Here is a 23,223-nt window from a genome sequence, read left to right as displayed (position 1 = left end):
TCAAGTTTTAACTGAAATATGTGACATTTTGGATCTGTGTAATATTATCAAATCACTATCAAATGTTTAAAAAAGGGTTGTGAACAATCCCTTGTTGTTGTCATATTAACATATGATCAATTAGTATGTAAAAATACCCTGAATTTTAATACTGGGGTAAGCGATTGTCACAATTTTATTGAAACTTTTATCAAAACCAGCATCACAAATTCTAAAAGTTCTGTCATTTTAACTTTTTAAGTTTTAAGACTTTTGATGTACAATCTTATATTTCTGACTTACAAAAAATTGAAACACCCATAGTGGCAAATGACGCCTCAGATGAAATGTACATTATCAAAATTTTGAAAAAGCTTTTGTAAATGTTGCAGACAAACATGCACCTTAGAATAAAAGGCGTAAACATAAAAATAGTGTACCATACATGAATTATGAATTAAGGAGGGCTATTTCTAGAAAGCAAATGCTGAAAAACAAGTTTGACAAGTGTAAGACAGATGAGAATTGAGAAGAATTCAGGAAACAAAGGAATTATCTTCCAAAACTAAAAAGGGTATCGATAAGAAACCATTTTCAAGAAAGATGTGTAGGGGGACAAAATCGTTCAGATTTTTTGAAAACTATTAAACAATTTTTATCGAAAAAATCAAAGTCTGCAGAAAATACAATCATTTTATGTGAAAATGACAAGATTTTAAATGACCCAAAAGAAACATGCAACACTTTTAATGAATTGTATGCTAATGTGGCAAGTAAAATAGAAAAAGATGTAATTTTAAATGAAAAAGATCATTGTAGTCTGAAAGCTATCAGGAAAAATATTGTATTTACTGACATTTGATATCAAGAAAACTGATGACGACGAAGTGACTAAGCTAATAAACAAACTTAATGTTAAGAAATCTACTCGTGTAGATACAATATCTGCTAAACTTTTGAAATTTGGAGCACCTGTTCTGAGAAAACATATTTCTATTCTTGTTATCCAATCCATACAAAAGGAAACTTTTCCTGATAGGCTAAAACAAGCTCAGGTCATTCCATTGTACAAAAAAGACCCTCTGTTAAAAAGTAATTATAGACCTGCTAGTATTTTACCAACCGTGTCAAAGTTTTTTGAAAAGGTTTTATGCGTAAAACTTTCTGACTATTTGATGGTATTTTTAATAATACTCTTTGTGCATTTAGAAAAGGCCATGGACGCCAAACTGCACTACTGCGACTCCTAGAAGACTGGAAAATGGCTTTAGATCAAAACTTACATGTAGCTGCCATTTTAATGGACCCCTCTAATGCTTTTGATTGTTTGCCACATGACATATTATTAACTAAACTCTCTGCTTATGGTTTATCTCCAAATTCTGTTTCTATTCTAGGAAGCTATTTGTCTGAGCGCTTGCAGCAAATGAAACTTCAGGGAGTTGTCAGTGTTGGTTTGGTATTAAAAAGGGAGTACCACAAGGTTCTATTCTTGGTCCACTACTCTTCAATGTTTTTATCAATGACATATTTTATTTCAGTAAGAATGGGTCTTTATTTAATTATGCAGACAATAATACCGTAGCATACTGGCACAAGGATTTCGACACTCTTATAAATACTTTTATTAAAATGAAATTTCTGTATTATTTAAATGGTTTAAAGAAAACTGTGTGCAGGCCGATCCAACTAAATTTCAGGCGACTGCCTGCAAGTGGGTAAGAAAACTTTTGATAAGAATCCTACATTTAAAATTGATGGTGCAGAAATTTGATTTGTGTAAAGAGACTGTCAATTATTAGAATTGATATTGATTTTATGCTAAAATTTAATGTCCATATTAGTAATATCTGTAAAAAAAAAAGCTGCCAAACAATTAAACATTTTAAAACGCATTAGTTCAGTATTAACTCGGGCAAACAAAAGTACTATATTTTATAGTTTTATTTTGTCAAATTTTATTTTTTGTTTACTTGTCTGGCACTTCTGTTCAAAGAAAAATACCAGGAAAATTGAAAAAAAGAGCCTTATGTTTTATTTATGAAGATTTGGAAAGAAGCTATGAGTCATTACGACATAAGGCAAAATTACCGTCATTAGAGATTAGAAAAATGCTCAGCATGGCTCTGGAATGTTTTAAGATTTTTCATGACCTTTCTCCTAGATGTCTGTCAGTTTTTAAAAAGTGACATACAATTTTAGATATTCAAATAGTCTACAAATACCCAAAGTAAGAACTTCTTATGGCAAAATGTCTTTTAGATATGCAGCACTATTTTATGGAACTTCTTACCTGAACATTTTAAATGTCACACTGAATTTTTAGTTCACTTGAGCCGAAGGCTCAAGTGAGCTTTTCTGATCAAAATTTGTCCGTTGTCTGTCGTTGTTGTCGTCGTCGTCGTTGTTGTCGTTGTAAACTTTTCACATTTTCATCTTCTTCTCAAGAACCACTGGGCCAATTTCAACCAAACCTGCTATCCTTGGGTAAAGGGGATTCAAGTTTTTTCAAATGAAGGGCCACGCTCTTTTCCAAGGGGAGATAATTATGAATGAGAGAAAAATTAATGGCATTTTTTAAAAATCTTCTTCTCCAGAACCACTGGGCCAGGAAAGATGAAACTCATGTGAAATCATCCTCAGGTAGTGTAGATTCAAGTTTGTTCATATCATGACCCCTGGGGGTAGGGTGGGGCCAAAATGGCCGATCAAAGTTTTACATAGGAATATATTGGAAAAATCTTTAAAAATCTTCTTCTCAAGAACCACTGGGCCAGGAAAGATGAAACTCATGTGGAATCATCCTCAGGTAGCGTAGATTCAAGTTTGTTCAAATCATGACCCCCGGGGGTAGGGTGGGGCCAAAATGGCCGATCAAAGTTTTACAAAGGAATATATAGGGAAAATCTTTAAAAAATTTCTTCTCAAGAACTATTGAGACAGGAAAGATGAAACTCATGTGGATTCATCCTCAGGTAGTGTAGATACAAATATGTTCAAATCATGACTCCTGGGGGTAGGGTGGGGCCAATTTGCCCGATCAAAGTTTTACATAGGCATATATAGGGAAAATCTTAAAAAATCTTCTCAAGAACCACTAGGCCAGGAAAGATGAAACTCATATGGAATCATCCTCAGGTAATGTAGATTCAATTTTGTTCAAATTATGACCCCCTTGGGTAGGGTGGGGCCAAGTGGCCGAAAAAAGTTTTACATAGGATTATATAGGGAAACCTTTTAAAATCTAAAATTCTTTTCAAGTACTTCAAAGCCATGCTTAGTGATATTCATAGGGAATCATCCTCGGGTAGTGTAGATTCTAGTTTGTTCAAATCATGACCCCCTGGGGGCGTAAAATTCAAGCCCCCCCCCCCAACCTCAGTAAACTTTCAGTTCTGATATGTGCTTTTTCCTAGCCAATTGCTCAAGTGAGCGATGTAGCCCCTGGGCCTCTTGTTACAGTTTAAATCTATGATTGGAACGGTAAGGACTGTGGGTGTACATCCTGCTATACTAGGTAAGTTATGTCATTTTCTGTTAGGGTGCCTGTACATGTGTTTCTTTTTATTTTATTTTTTCTCTTTCTTTCTTTTTTTATGTTTCTGTGATGTACTGCTTGCGTGTCCGTAAAGGTGTGTCTTATATATGTATCTCTATCTGCAACATTCCGTATGCATCTATTGTATATTTTGTGTGTGTCTGTACATGTGTGTCTGTTATATTCATCTTTAACTGATATGTCCTCTAAATGAGACTGTGTGCTGTAATGTTACAAGTAGTTTCTATGTTTATATAGTGCTGAATGTTTTCATTGTTTTACAATTATAATTTCACAATGTCAGTCAAAAGCTCATTAGAGCTTGTGTTAACTTTTAACTACCATATTGACTTTCAATAAAGCTTATCTTATCTTAGAATACATGTTTGTCGGATACAAATCAAGGAAAGTGTATAAAGCAGATGACAGGAGTGTTGATATGAACTTTTTTCAATTTATTGAAAAAAGTAGGGTCGGTTTACCAGCGGTTTGTTCGCAGATTCAAGTAAAAAAATTATCGAAATTTGTGAACAATATTTCTGCTGGAATTGCTGCTTAGTTTGGAAGCTTGACAATTTCTGGATTGTTGCGCAAATTTCGATAAATTGAATAATAGATCACTTGATAGCATGTAAGGCAAGAGGTGGCTTGATTGTACCTAAATGGAAGTCGTTTCCCTTTTGGTCAAGAATAGCAAATACAAATAGAGCAGATAATTCTTTTGTTATAGAGTACATGTATGTAGAATTCAAGAATTCTACATTTTTTGTCAGAAGTTCAACAGGTCTGGGCGATTTCCAAATAAGGAAGTCAAGAGCGATAACCGTAAATTGCTATAAATACACAGAATTTCAACAGGTCTGGACTTTTTCCAAATATGAGGGTCAAGAACGATAACCATGAATTGCTATAAATACAAAGAATAAACAAGGTGCTTATCCTTCTGAGCAATCAGAAAACGGCATTTAGACAAACTCATAATGAAATAAATAAAACACGTGATTTTAAACTTTTCTACTCAATAAATTTTTTTAGAACAACCTTTCTGTAAACTTTATGCATATTTAGGAATGAAACAGCATAAGTGACAATTCTACCGTGAACAAACACGACCTGAAAGGTTAGAATAAATTTGAAGTGGGATTAATAATCTGTCAATACGAGGTAGGTATCCAAAAGTTTAATGTTTTAAGAAATTTGATATATATATGCAGATTTTCAGTTTATAAATCCTGGTATGCAAATGTTTTCGGATGGGAATATTTTTATTATTTTAATATTTCTTGAGTGTTTATTACAAAATCGTCCAGGTTCTGGTACGCATATTAAGGTATAGTGAAAATGCATTAATCTCCATTCACTTTTCTCGACGTTTAACACGTTTTCTGTGTCCATTTATAGTGTTTATAACATTGTATTCAGCGCTCATAAAACCCGTGATATATAATTATAACTACATGTAGTGTATTGATGAACACATATATGCATTTGACTATACTCATGAAAGCTACACGATATGGATTAAAATCGGACATTATTGTTACGACATAGAGTATTTTATGCAAATGTTATAATTTTAATTGATAATAACTTAATTGACTGTCTGATCTATCCCTCCGTAAACAATCGCATTGTTACATGCATTTATTTAATTTTTTCAAGATAAAAATATCAAGTTTGTTCACGGTAAATACCTTATTCTTCCAAAGTTGTCATTTTACTTCTAAAGATATTTTGTTTAAGAAGGATATGGAGATGACGAACAGTATTCAATCTCAAAGTCCATAAAACATTACAAAATAAGAGCAAAGCAAACACGGACCTCCGAAACATCAGAGGTTGTATCAGGTGCCATGGAGGAGAGAGCATCCGCTGCTGACTGGTCACACCCGCCATGTGCTCCTTGTCATGATCAGGAAATAACGGAAAAGTCCGTCGTCAATTCAGTGTACAAATAATGGACTAACAATAAGTATGAAAATGTCAGTCAGCATTTGACTCAATGATAAATTGTATTTGCCGACAAGGTCATTGTATCGACCATAGAACTTACAAAATGATGACTTTAAACGAGACGGCTGAAATTCTTGTTTCATCGACTTGCTTGTCAATAATTTACCTCGTTTTAGAAATTGTTCATACGTAGCGCAAGCTCTTGCGTATCGAATCAACTGTGATATATACACTCCGTATGCACGTGATGAAGGTATATTGCTGCATAAGTAAGGGAAGTTTACGATAGAAAAGTTAAAGTCATCACGTTTATCATATAGCTTTTGTTAGATTACCATTAACGTCTTTTTCAAGTAAAATATCCAAGTATGAAACAGATGTGTCAGACTCTTTTGTGTCTTTTATCTCAAGCTCACCAGGATATATCGTGTCTACGTAGGAATGGAAATATTTTACCATTGTTAATTGAAAAAACGTCGTCGATATATCTAAATGTCGAGTTGAAGGCCACGGCAAGTGTTTTCTTCTTTTCACGCATAACATTTTGCACAAATTCTGCTTCATATAAATATAAAAATAGGTCTGCTAATAACTGAGCACAATTGGTACCCATGGGAATTCCAATAGATTGCTAGAATACCTGGTCTCCAAAAACCACATAAATATTGTCAATCAGAAACTCAAGCATCTCTTTGATGTCAACTTCAGAGTACTTGTGTGTGCAATCAGAATCTGTTTTAACAAAATAATTTTGCAAATGACCAGTGACCAGGTGAGTAAATTTACGAGTTCCATTTTTATTGAAAAAGCAGCTGTCAATGACATCAAAAAGCCTGGACTTTATTTCTTTGTGGGGAATGGTTGTATATGAAGTTGATAAGTCGTAAGTTTTTAAGCTGTTGATTTTGGTAAAATCTTGTGATTTCAAATCGTCCAAAAGTTCTTTGGAATTTTTGAGTATCCACATCTGATTCACACCACCTCTTGAATATCTTGTTGCACAGTACTGCTGAAGTTTTTCCTTCATTACTGTCAATATCTTAGTGAGGAGTAATGAAAGAAGTTTGGTTGGAACCCGTAATGTATCTTTGTAAGAATTTTTATGAAGTTTCAGAATCCAATACATATATAGGGTAGTTCAAATTCCTTTTGGCTCTGTGGAATATCAAAAATATTTAAAACGGACACTTGATTTCTTCCTTAGAAAGGGAAGTACATGTATGAGTATAAGTAGGATTACCACTTGTAGAATTAAAGCCAAGTTCTTCTAAAATACAACTTATATAATGATTAAAAAATCTTTTTTAAGAAAAAAAACAAAAGCGTGTTCTCTTTTTGTTCTTTTGTAATATGTTTTAGGGTGTGTAAAAATACTGCTGTCTGATTGGATAGAAAAATATTTACGTGTACTTGATGAACATTTATAGCAACTTTCAGTTATTGTTCTTGACTTCCATATTTGGAAATCGTCCAAACCTGTTAAACAAGATGCTAGTCCCTCTCACCAATCAGATAACGGCATTCAGACAAACACATAAGAAAATTAAAAAAAAAAGAAACACGTGGTTTTCAAGTTTAATGCTCAAAAGATTTTTTAAAACAAACTCTGTGTAAAATTTATGCAATGTAATAATTTGATATCCATGACAATTTTACTGTGAACAAACACGACTTGTCAGGCTTAGAATACGTTTTAAGTGGGATTAAAATATGTCACTAGCATGATTTATATTTCGTTCCCGAGTACGTGTAACAAATCGATTTAAAGTTATTTAAAAGGACAAGAATTTTTAGGTTAGTTTTATACAGGTTCGTATACAATTGATTTAGAAAAAGAAAAATATGGGTTGCATTAATTAAGAAGCAGAGGGGCAACTTCTGCAGTTTTCATGACAAGATGATATCTGGTTAGTCTAGAAAGCAATATAGAGAACTAATTTTCTGTGCTTTGTGTTTTTTCCAGAGCTTATAAATTAGACATGCATTCAATAATTGAGGGAAATTATTTTGGGAATCAAATAGTTGTATTCTGATTCTATTTATTCGAGTTCACACTGTGCTAATAAGAACAATATTTGAAGAAAATCAACATTGTAAATTACATTGTTAAGCTATACATGTTATTCATATATTTTCTTTCATTGTAGAATGTTAATTCTCACAAAGATAATAAGTAATGTTCTTGATGTACGATTTATGTCTTCAAAGGATGATATTAATTTTCTAATTGTATATTAGGAGTACAGTGGTTAGAGAGTCTGCTCTAAAGTCGCGAAGTAAAGAATTGATCCTTACGTCGCAGGTTCGAATCCCACTGTGGGGTGTGGAGATCGGTCCTTCGGATGAGACCGTGGTCGATCCCGTGATGCAGTAGGTGCTGACATGATTAAGATCCCTCCCTGCTCAATGGCCCTAAGTACAGAATAAATGACAAAATTTGCAGCTCTCCACCGGCAAGTAGTGGCGTCCCCATATGAGTGAAATCAATTAATCAATCAATCAATCAATATATTGGGAGTAAAATGTGGTATTTTAGAAATTATATCAAATATAGTTCAAGATTTATCCATTGGAATCTTCTGCAAAAGTGTTTAACCATGTATTAAAAATCTAAGATTGCACATTATGAAATGGAAAACGAAGAAAAATAATTTGTGTATAGCTGAGTTCAGTAAATCTGTACAATATGTTAACCAAGACAAAAGACTTACTTAAAGTGTATTCAGAAATTGGATAAATTATTAAGGTAAAGGAAGAAAGATGGTTATAGTTATGATATTTGTTCAGTTCTTGTGCCTGGGAAGGGGTGTCTTTAATTTAGATATGTTGAGATCGGTATTCGAACTCAAAAGTCCAATAATGACAATAAACAATTTGTTATGAAAGCATTCCAAGTTACATTTAGAAAAAAGTAGAATATTGTAACATTGAATATTTATGAAATCCCTTAATATACATAGATAAGAATCTTTAACAATTTTTTCTTAACAACAGCAAAACCATGATTGGTCATATTTAAATGGAAGCATTTCAGGTAGCGTAGAATCAAGTTTGTACAAATCATTTCACTCGGGATAAGTTGAAAACCCAATGGGTGATCAATTTCTTTTAAATAGTAATAGAAATTTTAAAAAATTAGAAAAATATTTTAAATCATTATAGGGACAGAAAAGCCATTTGGTCATACATGTATTTATAGGGAAGAATGCTTGAATGGACTTTTACGAGAAGCACTGACATTTAAAGTAGACTGGCAGTTCCTGTGTCATTCTTTCGAAACATCTGTATATCGAGGATCAGACAGGCAAGCCAGTCTAACTTTTACAGTTGAGTGTTTACTTGAACATTTAAACCTGCATTATCTACGGAGGTACAGAATTGATAATAGATAAAAAAATCTTTCTAGTGGTTATAATAATGGTGTAAAGGGCAATTATATGTAAATTCCTGGATTTGAGGGTAGGATAGTTGTCGTTTTCTTCAAGGACAACTTACCTGGCTCTAAAATAGCCTGCTTCTTTCGTTGAATTAAATATTGAGCTATATAATTATATCGTAAAAGAGCTTCCGTACACTGTCTTAGTGTGAGAGTAGTTCGTCAACTGTAAAAGTCAGCGCTTCTCGTAAAAAGTCCAATAGTTTACATACAAAGTTTGTTCGATTCTTGAACACCAGGGTTAAGGTGTGGCCACAATAGGGGAACACAGTTTTTTATGTTCCTTACCTCTTCTGCCAAACAACTAAGCTTATTTTTTTTTTTTTTTTTTTTTTGTTAAAAGCAGACAAAAACAAATAACATCATGTAGAAGTGAAATATGTCATTTATTAAAGTAAATGACGAAAAAAACCACACAGTTAACAAAATAGGATCAGAAAAAGGGTACTCAAATATAGAGTATTGCATATCCTAGTCAAAATATTGCACGATCTGACCCCAGCACCATAATGACATTGTAACATTATGTTTATCATTTATCATTAAGTCAAAGGCTGATTGATTTTTTTTCATACCAGACAGTTATTTACACACTGGATTGGTCGCCCGTGTGGCGCAGTGGTCAGAGCGTACTAGGCACTGGCACGAATAAGATCCCTCACTGCTCGTTGGCCGGAAGTGCCGAGTATAGGACAAAATTTGCAGCTTTCCCAGCTGCAAGCGGTGGCGTCTCCATATGAGTGAAATTCTAGAGAGGGACGTTAAATAACATACAAACAAAACACAATGAATTGTCAACGGAATTTCCGTAATATTCCGATCATGCCATGGAGCAGGCGGCGGTTATGAGTGGTAGGCAGTGAATGCTCACTCCTCCATGGCACCTGATCTCAACTCTGATGTTCTGTAGGTCCGTGTTTGCTCTGCTACTGGATCGTATTCTTTGAATGGACTTTTGAGCTTGAAAGCTGTTCGTTGTCTCCATATATACCGTATATCTGGAAATTTTGCTGTAGATAAATTCTTAGCAAATTTGCGAGTTCATTGCATTTGCAAAAAAATTTTTCTTCAAAATAATTCAACAATTAGAAAAGGTAAAGAAAGCAGTGGTCATTCGCAAAATTTTGAAACGTAAAAATTAATCAACAGCATTTTGACACTGATTCGCTAAATAAAATCGACGTAAAAATTTCCAGATTTACGGTATTACTTCAATTGGCCTTCGTGTTTACTCAAACAACGCTTTGGTTCTTAAGACGATTGTTTAAAAAGATGTAATTAAATTTTCATTTAAAAAAAAAATCATTAAAGAGGGCATAATCCTTTTTTGACAAGAACTTGAACTTCACAGTTTGGTTGACATTGGTCCAGTGGTTCTTGAAAAGATGTCGAAAATGTAAAAAGTTTACAGACGGACATGCAGACAAAGAACCAGACAAGCAGACAGACTACAGACAAAATGTGATCAGAAAAACTAACTTTAGCTTTCAGTAAGTTGAACTATAAATCTAATTAATATTCCAAATGTTTTGTAAAATGCATAAACCGTTCAAGAAATTACAAATTGTTTTGAACACCAAGGAAATCATTGAATTATTTTATCGAAGATCATTCTATATATGGTTACCGTTGAAAGAGCTGTTATTCTTGCAGACCACTCTCCTCCATGATGTCCACCCTGACGTTTCACAAAAGTTGTGTTGAATATAAATTCTTCTTCCTCCACCTCATGAATGCCAAAACCAGAACCGTCATGTCTCAGCCATCCATATTTTACCAACTCATCATCTTCCTTGCACCAGTGACGTAATTTATAAGACCCCTGCTTTCTTGGATCTAGAAATTGTTTCATCCACATCAGGCCTACGACCGGAGACCGAGGCGAACGTGTTTTTAATCCAAAATAAAGATTTGCTCGATATGAGCCCCAAAAATATTCAGACTTTGTTTCTGCGGACGTTGTCAATTTCGAATTAACTTGTGGAACATTCAATGGATGGTTTATGGTATCGGTTCTCGAAATGTTCAAATAACCGTACAATCCTATGCCTACTGCAAGGACTATAACTAACAATGGAACAACAAATTTTGAACATGAAGACGCTTCACTGGCACGTTTCTTTCGTTCTCTCCTGCAGATTTTTAAGACCTCCTGTGTTTCGTCTCTGCTACTCCCACCACGATACTCATCGGAATCATTGGTTTCATCTCCTTGTGAAAATTGGGCGCCATGTTCATCTCCTTGGGAATCCATGTTTGATTTAGAAGTACGGAACAGCATTTTAAACATTAACAATAAACCTTTGAGGATTTAATTAATAATAATTTTTAAAAATGTATTTTGATTATTGAACGTATTCTAAATGTAGTAGAAAAAGTATAAGGGAAGTAGGAAAGTCTTAATAAATATATAAAACTATATTGAATTATAAAAGCTATTTTCGTTATTTTGATATTTTTGTCACTGGCAAGATCACCTGTCGTATATATACGAAACTGCATATGAAAAAAAAAATCAATATGCAACTGCTTTTAAATCAATACTTTTAACTTTTAAAAGATAAGAGTTTTTTGATACAAAAGGATTGAAAGGGATGAGTGTGAAAAATATTATCATAGCAATCAGTGATTGCAAAAATATTCAGAAAAAACTGGATCTCAATTCTCTCATGTTCCCAAATTAATTATTGTAATAACTTTCAACCTGCATTGAAATATGTTTGTCTAATTTGCAGAAGAAAAGATCATTTTTGACTTCTATCCACCTTAAAAGCGGAATTTACGTCTCTAAACCTGTTTACAATTCCAGCAATTAATGTTTTTTGGTTTTGGTTTATATGAACACATTTCTGAAAATTGTTGGTCTAAGAAATATCATGGTATCAAGCGTTTATTTAATTTCATCTACTCAACATAACAAAGCAAAATAAAAAACTTTTTAAAGCAACTTATGTCCACTAGCTTCGATTTTTTCATTGCAAAACACAGATTTATCCTAAATCAGTGAGATGCAGTATTTTAAACATATACTGGGCAGTTATGATTATTCAATGTAACTGTGGTGTCTTCCTAAAAAAGTGTTATTTGTGAATATCCTTATCAGAGCACGCATACTTTATACATGTACGTTAATCCTTTTCACTAAAGACAATTACAACAGTTATACAGGTCAGTGCAGTATGCAAACACAAAAATATTCGTTACTGCAATAAAACGCAAACAAAGGTAATGCAAGATAACCAGCACGAACACGGGTCGCCATTCAACGCCGATTCCATGACAATAAAGGTATCACACCGGTAATCAGGTAATTGACATATCAAAACGAACTTAGTCAAATATAGTTCTATACATATGAAATTGAATTTCCTTTCTTTTGAGATGTTTTTCTATTTTCCTCCAAGCAATATTTACAAATTTGGTACCTAGCTGTGCCTAGTGAATTTTATGTACTTTGTAAATAAATAAAGGTTTTGACAGGAACATTTTTTTCAGGGCATAGGATGTTTATAAACACATTGAAAACACGTTGATTTGAGGGTAGCCCTGTTTGTAGATGGAAACAAGATGTGTTTGTGAAACAGTATGCGCCCGGCAGCAGCAAAGGTTGGAAAAAACTATTTTAGCATATAGGTCACAGTCAAGGTCACAAGGTCATTGACCTTGGTATCATTTGAAAGAACTTGATTAGTGGATATGCATATCACATACGAAGTCTCTATCTTTCATGATTTCAAAGTTATGATTAGTGTTCAAAAAAGTTATTTTTAGCATATAGGTTACAATCAAGGTCACAAGGTCATTGACCTTGGTGTCATTGAAAGAGTTTAATTAATGGAATATTCATACCAAACATGAAGTCTTTATCTCCTATGGTTCAAAAAGTTATGGTGAAAGTTTAAAAAGCTATTTTTAGCATATAAGTCACAACAAGGTCACAAGGTCATTGACCTTGGTGTCATTTGAAAAAGCTCTATGAGTGAAGTACATACCAAATATGAAGTCTCTATCTTTCGTAATTGAAAAGTTATGGTGAAAGTTAAACTTTGAAGATTAAAAAGCTATTTTTAGCATATAGGTCACAGTCAAGGTCAGAAGAACATTGACATTGGTATTATTGGAAAGAACTTAATTAGTAGAGTATGCATACCAAATACGAAGTCTCTATCTTTCATGGTTCAAAAGATATGACGAAGGTTAAAGTTTGCAGACAAACAGACAGACAGACAGGACAAAAACCATATACGACCCGGATCTATCGATCTATCGATCCGGGCGCATAAAAAGTCAGAAAATGCCGTGTAGGTACCCTGTATTTTGGTGTCAGCTAAAGTGACAGGTAATTTTTACAGATATGTACTGCTTGTCTTTTTTCCTATCGTTATCTGGTTATTATTTTGACCTTTTTTTAGACTCACTTAGGTGAATAAAGATTGCTTGCGTGTTCGATTCAATATGCAGTTCTAGATTTTAATGTACGGGGGCTGTTCGGAAATTTTTGAGACATCTACTTTAACTCTATAAAGAACATTAACAGAGATAAATTCAGGAAAATTTGTCAACATTTTAGAATGAAAGAATAAAACAAATATGCGAAACTCCTGCTGAAATAATTGCTAGCACTCTCGAGCATTTTTACATCATAGACAACTAAAGACAATAAAAATGGAACTAAGAAATTGTCGTATCTTGTGATAGGTAATCAACATATATCACTTTGTTAAAAATCATTCTGATTCTACCTAAACGTTTCCTGAAGTTGATATTAAAAGGAAGCTGGAGTTTCTTATCGACACTGTTTTTTGCAGTCTTCGGAGACCGTTTCCTTCCAAATTTCGAATTCCGATCGGCACTAATTGTACTCCTTTATTGGCCGAAATGTTTTAATATTTCTATGAAGAAGATTCAGAATATATATATTTTTTAAAAACTTTTAAAAATGACAAGAAGAAATGTTTGCTGTGGGGTTCAACTCAACATTTAGATGCACTGATGACGTATGATCAAGTAACAATGGTTACTTTGGATCATATGCCGACTCAATAGATCCCAGCGAACTCTAAATTAAAGTCACCACCGAATGTGCCACAACTGTTTCATATTTATAAGCTTTACTGACTATGGAAGATGAAGGCCAACTGAAACTTTACTGTATAAGAAAAGAAATGATTTCTTCTTCATCTTTTCCAAAGTGAACTTTCCGTATTTGTAAAGTAATATTCCGTTATCACCTGTTTATGGTATGGCGGGAAAACGTTGCATTATTATTCATTTTTGTTATCCTTATTCAAAAATTATTTTTCTTTTTCTAAATCATGTCATTCCTGTTCGATAGAATATGACTCCTATTCGATTAGTTGTTAGTTGTTATTCTTGTGCGATAAAAATGTTATTTTTGTTCGAGAATTCATTACCTTTAAGTTGTTACAGTAACTCTATTCGAAATTCCTGTGATTTTCCTGTGATTCCTATTCGGTAACTTTGTCATTTCTATTCGATAATGAAATGATTTATATTCGATAATCATATTGTTATATTTCCTCCAATAGAATAGCAATTTATCGAATACAAACTACAATCTATCGAATGGGAATAACAACTAATCGAATAGGAATCAAATTGTATCGAATAAGAATGATGTTTTAGAATAAGAATAATCTCATTCTCAAGGTTCTGATCAATATTTATAGGGCTCACTTTCTAGTCACCAGATTCCCATGTTTTTTGTTTTATGCCCTTTTCATAATTTTTGTGGTCCTTTTTATGGATTTTAGAAAGTACATGTATTGTCAAAAAATAAATCCAACCCAAAAATTTCCTGACAAGCAAAAAAAAAAAAAATAAAATAAACTCACCCAGACTTCAAAAACCTATTCGGGGGATGGGGGGGGGGGTAGTCGATGACTTATAATTCTGCATTTAAGAGGGGAGAAGGGGTCCGCGTTTTCCGAAGGGGTTCAAGTTAACGTTTTCCTTGTTTTAGTAAATAAATTTAATAACCTTGCAAATTCCCCCTCTAGATTCGCGCATGACTGAAATCGTGTACTGATCAAAATGTACATATATACACGGGATGATAAGTTTGTTTCTATTATTCTTGAAAAGGGAAACAAATTGAAACTGAAATAAAAATATACAGAGATACTGATTAATCCCGTAAAACAAATTCCCAGTTCAATAAAATGAGCAAACATTGAGGTAGGGTCAATATTCAACAGGGTCAATTTTCAACTTGTTGAGGTCATCAGGGATAAAAAAAAATTATCCAGCTGTTGAAAAATGACCCTGGGTATAAATTCAACGAGTTTTGGTCTCAATTTTCAACGGAGAAAACACCCCCTGTTCAATATTCAACGCTGAAAAATAAACCCCGGGTCAATTTTCAATACAGGTCAATATTCAACGTTACACCTGAGCTTTTGATTTTACTCTGGTTGAATTATTGGTCAGAAAAAATTTAACGAATGAAATAACAACCCTTAAATATGTTTTACAGTCATGTTTTTATTGTTTTATGAGGTTGGTCAGTCTGGAAAAGAATTTTAAATAACGCTTTACAAAATTTTAAGTCTTATTCTGCTCCGACTTGACGTCAAATTCCATTTTTTGTTGTTATCAGAATTCTATAGAAGCCCGTTGAGGCCAGTTCAGAGAAAGACATATTTTTATTGCGTTTAAACGCAAAACTTTGCGTTTATTCGCAATAATCATTGCGTTTAAATGTAAAACACTTTGCATTTAATCGCAAAAGATTGCGAGTAAACGTAATCTTTTGCGATTAAACGCAATAATTATTGCCTTTAATCGCAATATTATTGCGTTTAAACGCAAAAATTATTGCGATTAAACGCAAAAAATATTTGGATTAAACGCAAAAATATTATTGCGTTTAAACGCAAAAGATTGCGTTTAATCGAAATCTATTGCGATTAAACGCAAAGATTAGGCGTTTAGACGCAATAAAAGATATTTCTCTCTCTGAACTGGCCTCAACGGGCTTCCGTAGAATTCTTTACCGCATAATTATTTTTAATGATCTTCGTATTTATGATCAGAATTCTAACCAATTTATACAATATGCAGTCAAAATAAAATTTAAAAATTACAAATATAAATTCAATTATTATGGCCTTTATTATGGGTCAACTGGGGGTTTGAACGTTGTTGTTCAAAACCTCTGATCTTTCGGGGGTCCGTGTTTGCTCTGCTCTAATTTTGTATTGTTTTATGGACTTTGGGATTGAATACTGTTCGTTATCTCCATATCCTTCTTACATATTCTAGATATCTGATTTCATGACTGCGCCCTGTACCCCTACCATTGACACATTTATTAACCATTGAAGATTAAAAAAAATTATATTTACAAAATTTATTTGCTTTTACGAATTCTTAATGTTTGTCAAACGTATATGCGAATTTTCACCGAAAGACGTTCATTAGAAAGAAAAATATACACAATGTCTCTATAATTTCAGAACAGCCCTCGACTTTATTAACATTTCATTTCTCGACAGTTCTTGTTTTTTTAAAATGTCTTTTGGAAATCAAAGGTAGCATAATTATTGATTTCTGCAGGATGAATTTGAGCAATGATTATCTTTTTTGTCTTTAACTTTACGAATATACCAAGTTGACAATTTCTAACAGACCTTTACAGGAAATATATCTTTTTTAAAGTATTCTGTATGCATTTCAAGATCCCTCTTTGGAACATTTCATCCATTTTTCTAATAAGGATTATCTGATTGTAGAAGATATTTTTTTTACAATTAAGAAGGCCATAAATTGCTAATTCTACCTTTCCAATTAAACCTTGAACTAATAAACTTCTCCAAGGAATATTATACTTTAAAGAGACGTTTTATTTTCCTTCTAGATAAAACTTTATTCAACGTTTAAGATTGTCTCTAATTTTAATACTCCTTTCGCTAAGTTTCCAGACTCTTTTATGCTGTAAACACTATACGGAAATCCCATATATATACACGTACTCACATTTTTCATGATCTACGAACATATCAGACTGAAAATATATCACTATACCTATTACATGAAGCCTGTTTAATTTTTCTCCATACTGATGTATGTTACCTTAATCACTATAACTAAAGGATGAAATATATTCAGGATGAAAAGCAATAAATTATGTCACATAATGCAATTTTTACTATCAATGCTGCTGTTAATAATTCATCCCAACACATGACACAGAAGATGCTTATATCACACAGTCTCATCTTTTGGGTCTGATAATCATTCTCGAGTACTTTAAGGAGCGATAATCATTTCCAAAGTTGTACCAGACAAGAGAGGCCTACGTTCGTACTGTGGATCTGTGGTAAGGTCTTTTTGGGTTAAAGGTTTGACACTCCTGAAACCACCACCCTGCTTTTCTTTTTACGGCACAAAATTTTCCTCAACTATCGTTGTCTTTATCTTTTGTTGAAAATTTCCACCCTTATTAGGCCCAAGACTATCTCCTTCCATAAAGTTTTCCTTTAATTCATTATCGATTCAAATACTTCTGCTTAATTTCTATATTTATTTCAACTATGTACTTTACGTCACCCTCATCAGTTAAATTTGTGATATTATATGCATGGACTTGCCTGCAGAACCACTGTATCCATTTATTCTCAACCTGTATTTGTGAGACTCGCTTCCCACAGAAATACTTTGCAAAAATATTGGAGATTTGACAATTTTCCCTATATAATATGATTAACTTTAATCTATAACTTTAAAGAAATACTGTGGATAAATTTACATAGCTTTGTGAATTCAAAGATACTTTTATGAGTATTTTTGATTACTTAACAGCTAATTTTATAAACCTGAGGATCGGAGTACCTTAAGCAGATATCTCTTTCTCATTGAGAGAATCTATTTCGTTAAAAGAGATATCTCTGAACGTAGAAGAGATATCTCTTTTACTAGATATCTCTTTTAATTATTTAGATATCTTTCCAAGTTAAAGAGATATATATCTCTAGAAGTAAAAGAGATACTTCTCTAGTTTATCTTAAGAGATATCTTAGTTTATCTTAAGAGATATCTTAGTTTATCTTAAGCGATATCTTTCAAAGTGAAAGAGATATCTTTCAAAAATTTCTAAAAGAGATATCTCTCAAGCAGAAAGAGATATCTCTTTATTGCAAAGAGATATCTCTCTTCATTATTTTTTAAAATGCCATTTGAAATGACTTTACTGGAAGTAAGTTTTTTATTTTTTATTTACGGAAGTACATTAATTCAAGTATTTTCAATTTTTGACATATCCATGATATTCTAAATTATAGGTTAAATAAACATGACAAGTAATTCAGTGTCGTCTAGATTCCAAAATAGATGATTATTTCATAAGCTGAGAAAATTCAGCCCATTGCATTTGAGTATAAATATGCTTACTTTCGTTTTCTTGAATTTTAAACTTTTAACATTTATCAACGAACATGCCATAATTATTTGTTGTTTCAAACAAGGCTTGGCCCTTCATTTGAACAAACTTGAATCCCCTTTTACCCAGTGATACTTTGTAGCAAATTTGGTTGAAACTGGTCCAGCGGTTCTTGAGAAGAAGATGAAAATGTGAAAAGTTTACAACAACCGCTCAGGTGAGCAAAAAAGTAAATTCGCAAAAATTAAATGTCACGAAAGTATTAATTGTGATCTACTTTCCTTGAATATATTACCAAAAATGGCTAATTCAGATGTAAACACAACGACTATGATTTTCACACCAACATATTTAGCTGTATATTGTGAAATCTTTTCATGGTTTGAATGTAATCCATGAATCGTTGGTCAAAACAAGAGGCGAGAGTCAGCTCAGATATTTCTGTTTGGGGAAGCTGTCCTTTAAAAACTTCAATAATTGATCTTGTGGAATACCTCTCAAGCAGATAAAATATCACTCCTTTGATATAATCTCACTTGCCAGTAACTAGTATCCAATTTTCTTTTTGATCATTATTTATCTTCGATTGATTGGTTGTATAGAGTTTAATGCCGAGTTGGCATATTTTCCGCAATTTCTTTGAAATTGCCTTCTTTAAAAATAGGACAATTTTATACCACATTTTCATCCAACAAAGCTCAAAGATAAATAAGATTTCTTTCGTTTGATGAACATATTAGACAGACTTGGTATGATAATGAATTAGTTTTTTCGGAATTACAAGGTTTTCATTCAAATTCCATGTGTATATCGCGCGGTTCTTTAGAACCGGTCCCAATAGCAAGGCTATATATGAAGTGAATAGTGGTTTAAATGCCAGTTTAGGACGACACGTAGAAAACGAATATAAGTTAAAATTTTATTTTCATTTTATTCAATCCAACATCTATTTGTATATACAAATTGATTTTTATATTCTGTATATGTTACGCTACGTGACATGATACTTTCATTTGAAAGTAATGAATGGATTTAGAGTAGAACAGTTTAAATTGGATATTTGCCAATGCTGTACTTAGGTCATCTTAAACAATGAAATTCGGAAAAGTCATCCCATGTGTTCATGTTTTGCAAAGAAGTGAAACATAAGAGAAACGTACAGAACACCCCCATAGAATGGAATGACCTGACAACCCTTGGAAATAAATTGTTCCAAGGGTATATAAGTCAGTGCAATTGGCAGATGCGGGGTATTGCGTAGAAGTCAGACGGCGGAGAAATTACAGAGAAGACGACGACAAACAAACGTAAGGCTAGGGTAGGAAATAGCGGTAAGGATTTAGGGGAATTTATTTGCGAGTCAGGAGGTAGTAGGTCTAATAAGATCGAGGCGCTTGATTCTCTATATTAATAGGAACCCTTTTACCAAGAATACGCGGTGAAGTTACCCAGTCACATCTAAACAATCATATAGCCCTCGGTAAAGCCTCTGATAGTGTAATTATTTTTCGAATTAGATACAGAATCATTATACTCAGGAAGAGTAAAAGAAAATTATCATATCTACTAATCATTTTTACTCAGATAGAGTACAAGGAAAATCATATATCCCTTATAAAGAACCCTATTGTTTCGATAAACACGTTACAGAAGGAACGACGAAAAGACGGCTGAGAGGCTACGGTTTTTGGAATGGATGTTTTATGGCCATGATAAGGTCAAAGAAAAAGTAATATATCCTTTGTTAGAACCTGATCATGCCCGTTACACAGGAAATATCTTTACAATCTTTACAAATATTTACAAGCCATAACCAGTCATATTTATACAGAGGCAACATTAGGTATTGCAGAGTCAATTAAATTGTTCAGATTACTACGTATGACACCAAGGAGTTGGGGGGGGGGGCAGAAAAGAGGATCAACGCTTTACATGACAATATGTAGGAATCATCCTGAGGTAGTGTAAATTAAAACTTTTCAATACTGAGCTGGTTTCTGCTTCTTCCTAGTCGGTGCTTTTAAATGTGAGCTGTAACCCATTGGTTTCTTGTTTCTTTATTTTTCTGCTGAGGACTACTTGTCTAATGCAAATAAAGCAATGAATGTAGAACTTACTCATGATGGAATGACGCAAAAAAACTCAATCTGAGTGTTAATATTTTATTAAGTTAAACACCATTTTACAATCAAAAATATTATAATGAATAATATTTTGTGCTTTGTTTGAGAATAATTACAATTTCATGCGATCCGTGACTCCATTTTCTTATTCGCAAATTTAAATTTAAAAAAGGTCATGTTTACATGTTTTTCAAATCGTTTACATTTATTGAATCTACCGTGGTATAAGACATGGGCTCCCTGGAATACCCAGAAATGGAGTCAGGTGTCCGGAAGGAGTAAGCATTTTACCAACCGCTAATGATGAAAGAATTTTCATTGCAACATAACGCTTTATGTTATTAATTATTGCATCTAAAGTTGGCATTCTTAATGACTTTTAAAGTATGACACACCTCACCTTGCAGTCCCCTAAAGATGAATCACCTAAAATAATCATTATTCAAAACATCTGGTTGTAGTGCAAAATATGATAAGGATACGGTTTAATAATCTTCTTTTCGTTATACAATCATCAGCTTAAACCAAGTTTAATATTCCTAGAACTCTCGTGGTGCAAGATATATGCCATAAATGATTTTATATCTAGTATGGTATGCTTAGTCATGAAATTTTAAAATACGATATATGACCTATGTTTGATACAGGTCGCATCAACTAAAAAGGTATTAAGTAAGTAGTGAGCCCCCATAGATCTTCATTTACTGCAACAAACCTTTACCTAAGATTCATCAAAATTTATCATGTTGTATGGAGATTGGTGAAAAATTCTAATTAGGAAAAAGCGAGTTAATAGTTGGACAAATAAAAAAAATGAAAGCCTGGTGAACCCATGTCAGAATTAAAGCATTTAAAAAGAGGTAAAATAAGCTTCCTAACTCTCATAAGATTAATATGAATCATCAAACCTGACATAAAACATTAGAAAAATAGAAAAACAATAGAAAAAATATATATATATATATATATATATATATATATATATATATATATATATATATATATATATATATATATATATATATATATATTACGTATTTTTAAAACTTAGGTTTCATTATCCACACATAAATTTTTCAATATTTCAAAATTTAAAAAACGATTTTAGAAAAAAAAATGGTACCCTGAAAATTGACTTTTTTGTTGTCCTGATTGTTTATAGATTTATAAAAATCTAAATTACACATAAAAAGTAAAATGTGTCCATTCTTCGCAGGAATAATTATACAAACTCTTTTAATCGCTCCCCTTCTTTTTCTTGCTTTTTCTACTAATACTCTCATGTTTAGCTAATAGCGTGTTCAAAAAATGAAAAGAAATATAAACAACTTTAATTGACACAGCAATTACAGTTCTACAAAAAAAGGAAATTGTTAAAGATTTTTACATCATGTATACTATTAATATTTTTCAAGGATTTGAAAACATAGAATAAATCTAACTACTTTTTTTATTTGTTATCAAAGCTAGCTATTTTTATTTGTTACGATATATATTCTTATTTGGCACGATATAAAAAATCGTCACATTTTTTTAAAATGGTTTTCTGCATTTTCATTGAAAAGAGCAGTTTTCCAAAAGTTTTCATTCGCGTTATATTTATGTTATTACTAATTTTTATTTTGATTTTCTTAGAACGCTTAGTATTTTTCTGCCATTATGTTCACAACAAGAGCAGACCATCCAGTAAAGGGGAAGCTCCCCCTACCCGTTCCAGTTATGTCATCATATTGTTCAAATATATAACCTCTTTCATAGTACTGTTTGAAAATGTTCTCAACAACATTTTTTCTTAGCTCTGTATACATATTACTTGCTTGATTAAGATAAGGACCAGGAACTTGAGAGTAGTGGTGAAGTCCACTGATAATTAGGTAGTTCATATTTATCCATATTGCTCCTCTCCAGTGCGGAGGGTCGGTAACTGTATTTGGCATGTTGTAAAATGTTGACTTTATTGATAATGAGCGTATCCCATATTTTGTCCATAACAAATCTTCTCTTCTCAGGTCTGACAGCATTTTTTCCAATCGAGGAGAATCGGAATCAAGAATTTTTAGCATCAGAGGAAATAAGCTAACGTATCCAAATATCCCAATATATCCAAATGCTGGATGTGAATAAACAATGCGGTCTATACTGATGTCACTGTCTATTTCTATGTCATTCGTATGCAATCCATAATCACTATAAAATTCGTGGCCAGAGTCCCAATGTAAACTATCTAACAATTTGTTAGCGGTAAGATCTTTATAAATTTTCTCGTATGCGCTTGAGTCCTCTCCAGTCCTTTTTGCAATGTTCGCTAACACTCCCGAAGCCATCGCCATCCAACAACGAAGGTCAAGGTGACGCTCATTTTCGTCAGGATGGGACGCACGGGGGTAATCATCTAACCCAGAAGCAAAGGTGTATGGAATCAATTCCATTTCTGCGGAATTATTTCTTCCCCTCCAATAAAAAGACGTAGGTATTTTTCCAGCTTGACTTACTTGTAACCATTTGAACCATTTTTCCATTCTTGGAAAAATTTTCTCCAAGAGAACCTCTATTTTTTGTCTATTTTTAATAAGATGTTGAATGGCTAGAAAAAGAGAAGGTGGGTTTGCAATATTGTTTCTTTGCACAATAAACTGAGATGGAACCTTAGCTTCTGCTTCCTCTCCAAGTATCTGTTCTCTGGGTATCCATCCTTCTTCATTTATCAAGTCTAACCAATGTATGATTATATCTTCCGATATTTTTGCATCCCAAAGAGTTATCAAATGAAGATCAAACCCTACATTCCAAAGAA

The 23,223-nt window shown here is 32.9% G+C and overlaps 1 protein-coding gene across 1 annotated transcript; it reads right to left on the bottom strand.

The window, feature by feature from the left end:
- Window positions 1-22,069: 22,069 nt before the first annotated feature.
- On the bottom strand, window positions 22,070-22,858 carry LOC134268080 (mannosyl-oligosaccharide glucosidase-like). The gene has a single exon (XM_062750280.1). It carries the CDS (start codon window positions 22,856-22,858, stop codon window positions 22,070-22,072), a length of 789 nt encoding a protein of 262 aa, XP_062606264.1.
- Between the last annotated feature and the right edge of the window lie 365 nt (window positions 22,859-23,223).

Source organism: Saccostrea cucullata, unplaced genomic scaffold, assembly GCF_032062105.1.
Source record: "Saccostrea cucullata isolate Sc308-1 unplaced genomic scaffold, CSIRO_AGI_Scuc_v1 ctg834, whole genome shotgun sequence".
Lineage (NCBI taxonomy): Eukaryota > Metazoa > Mollusca > Bivalvia > Ostreida > Ostreidae > Saccostrea > Saccostrea cuccullata.
The sequence above is the reverse complement of the archived record's forward strand: the minus strand, read 5'-3'. Positions and strand labels throughout refer to the sequence as shown.

Bases quoted from the DNA above. Each gene is read 5' to 3' on its own strand.
- LOC134268080 (XM_062750280.1), bottom strand. From the start codon at position 22,858: ATGGAATTGATTCCATACACCTTTGCTTCTGGGTTAGATGATTACCCC.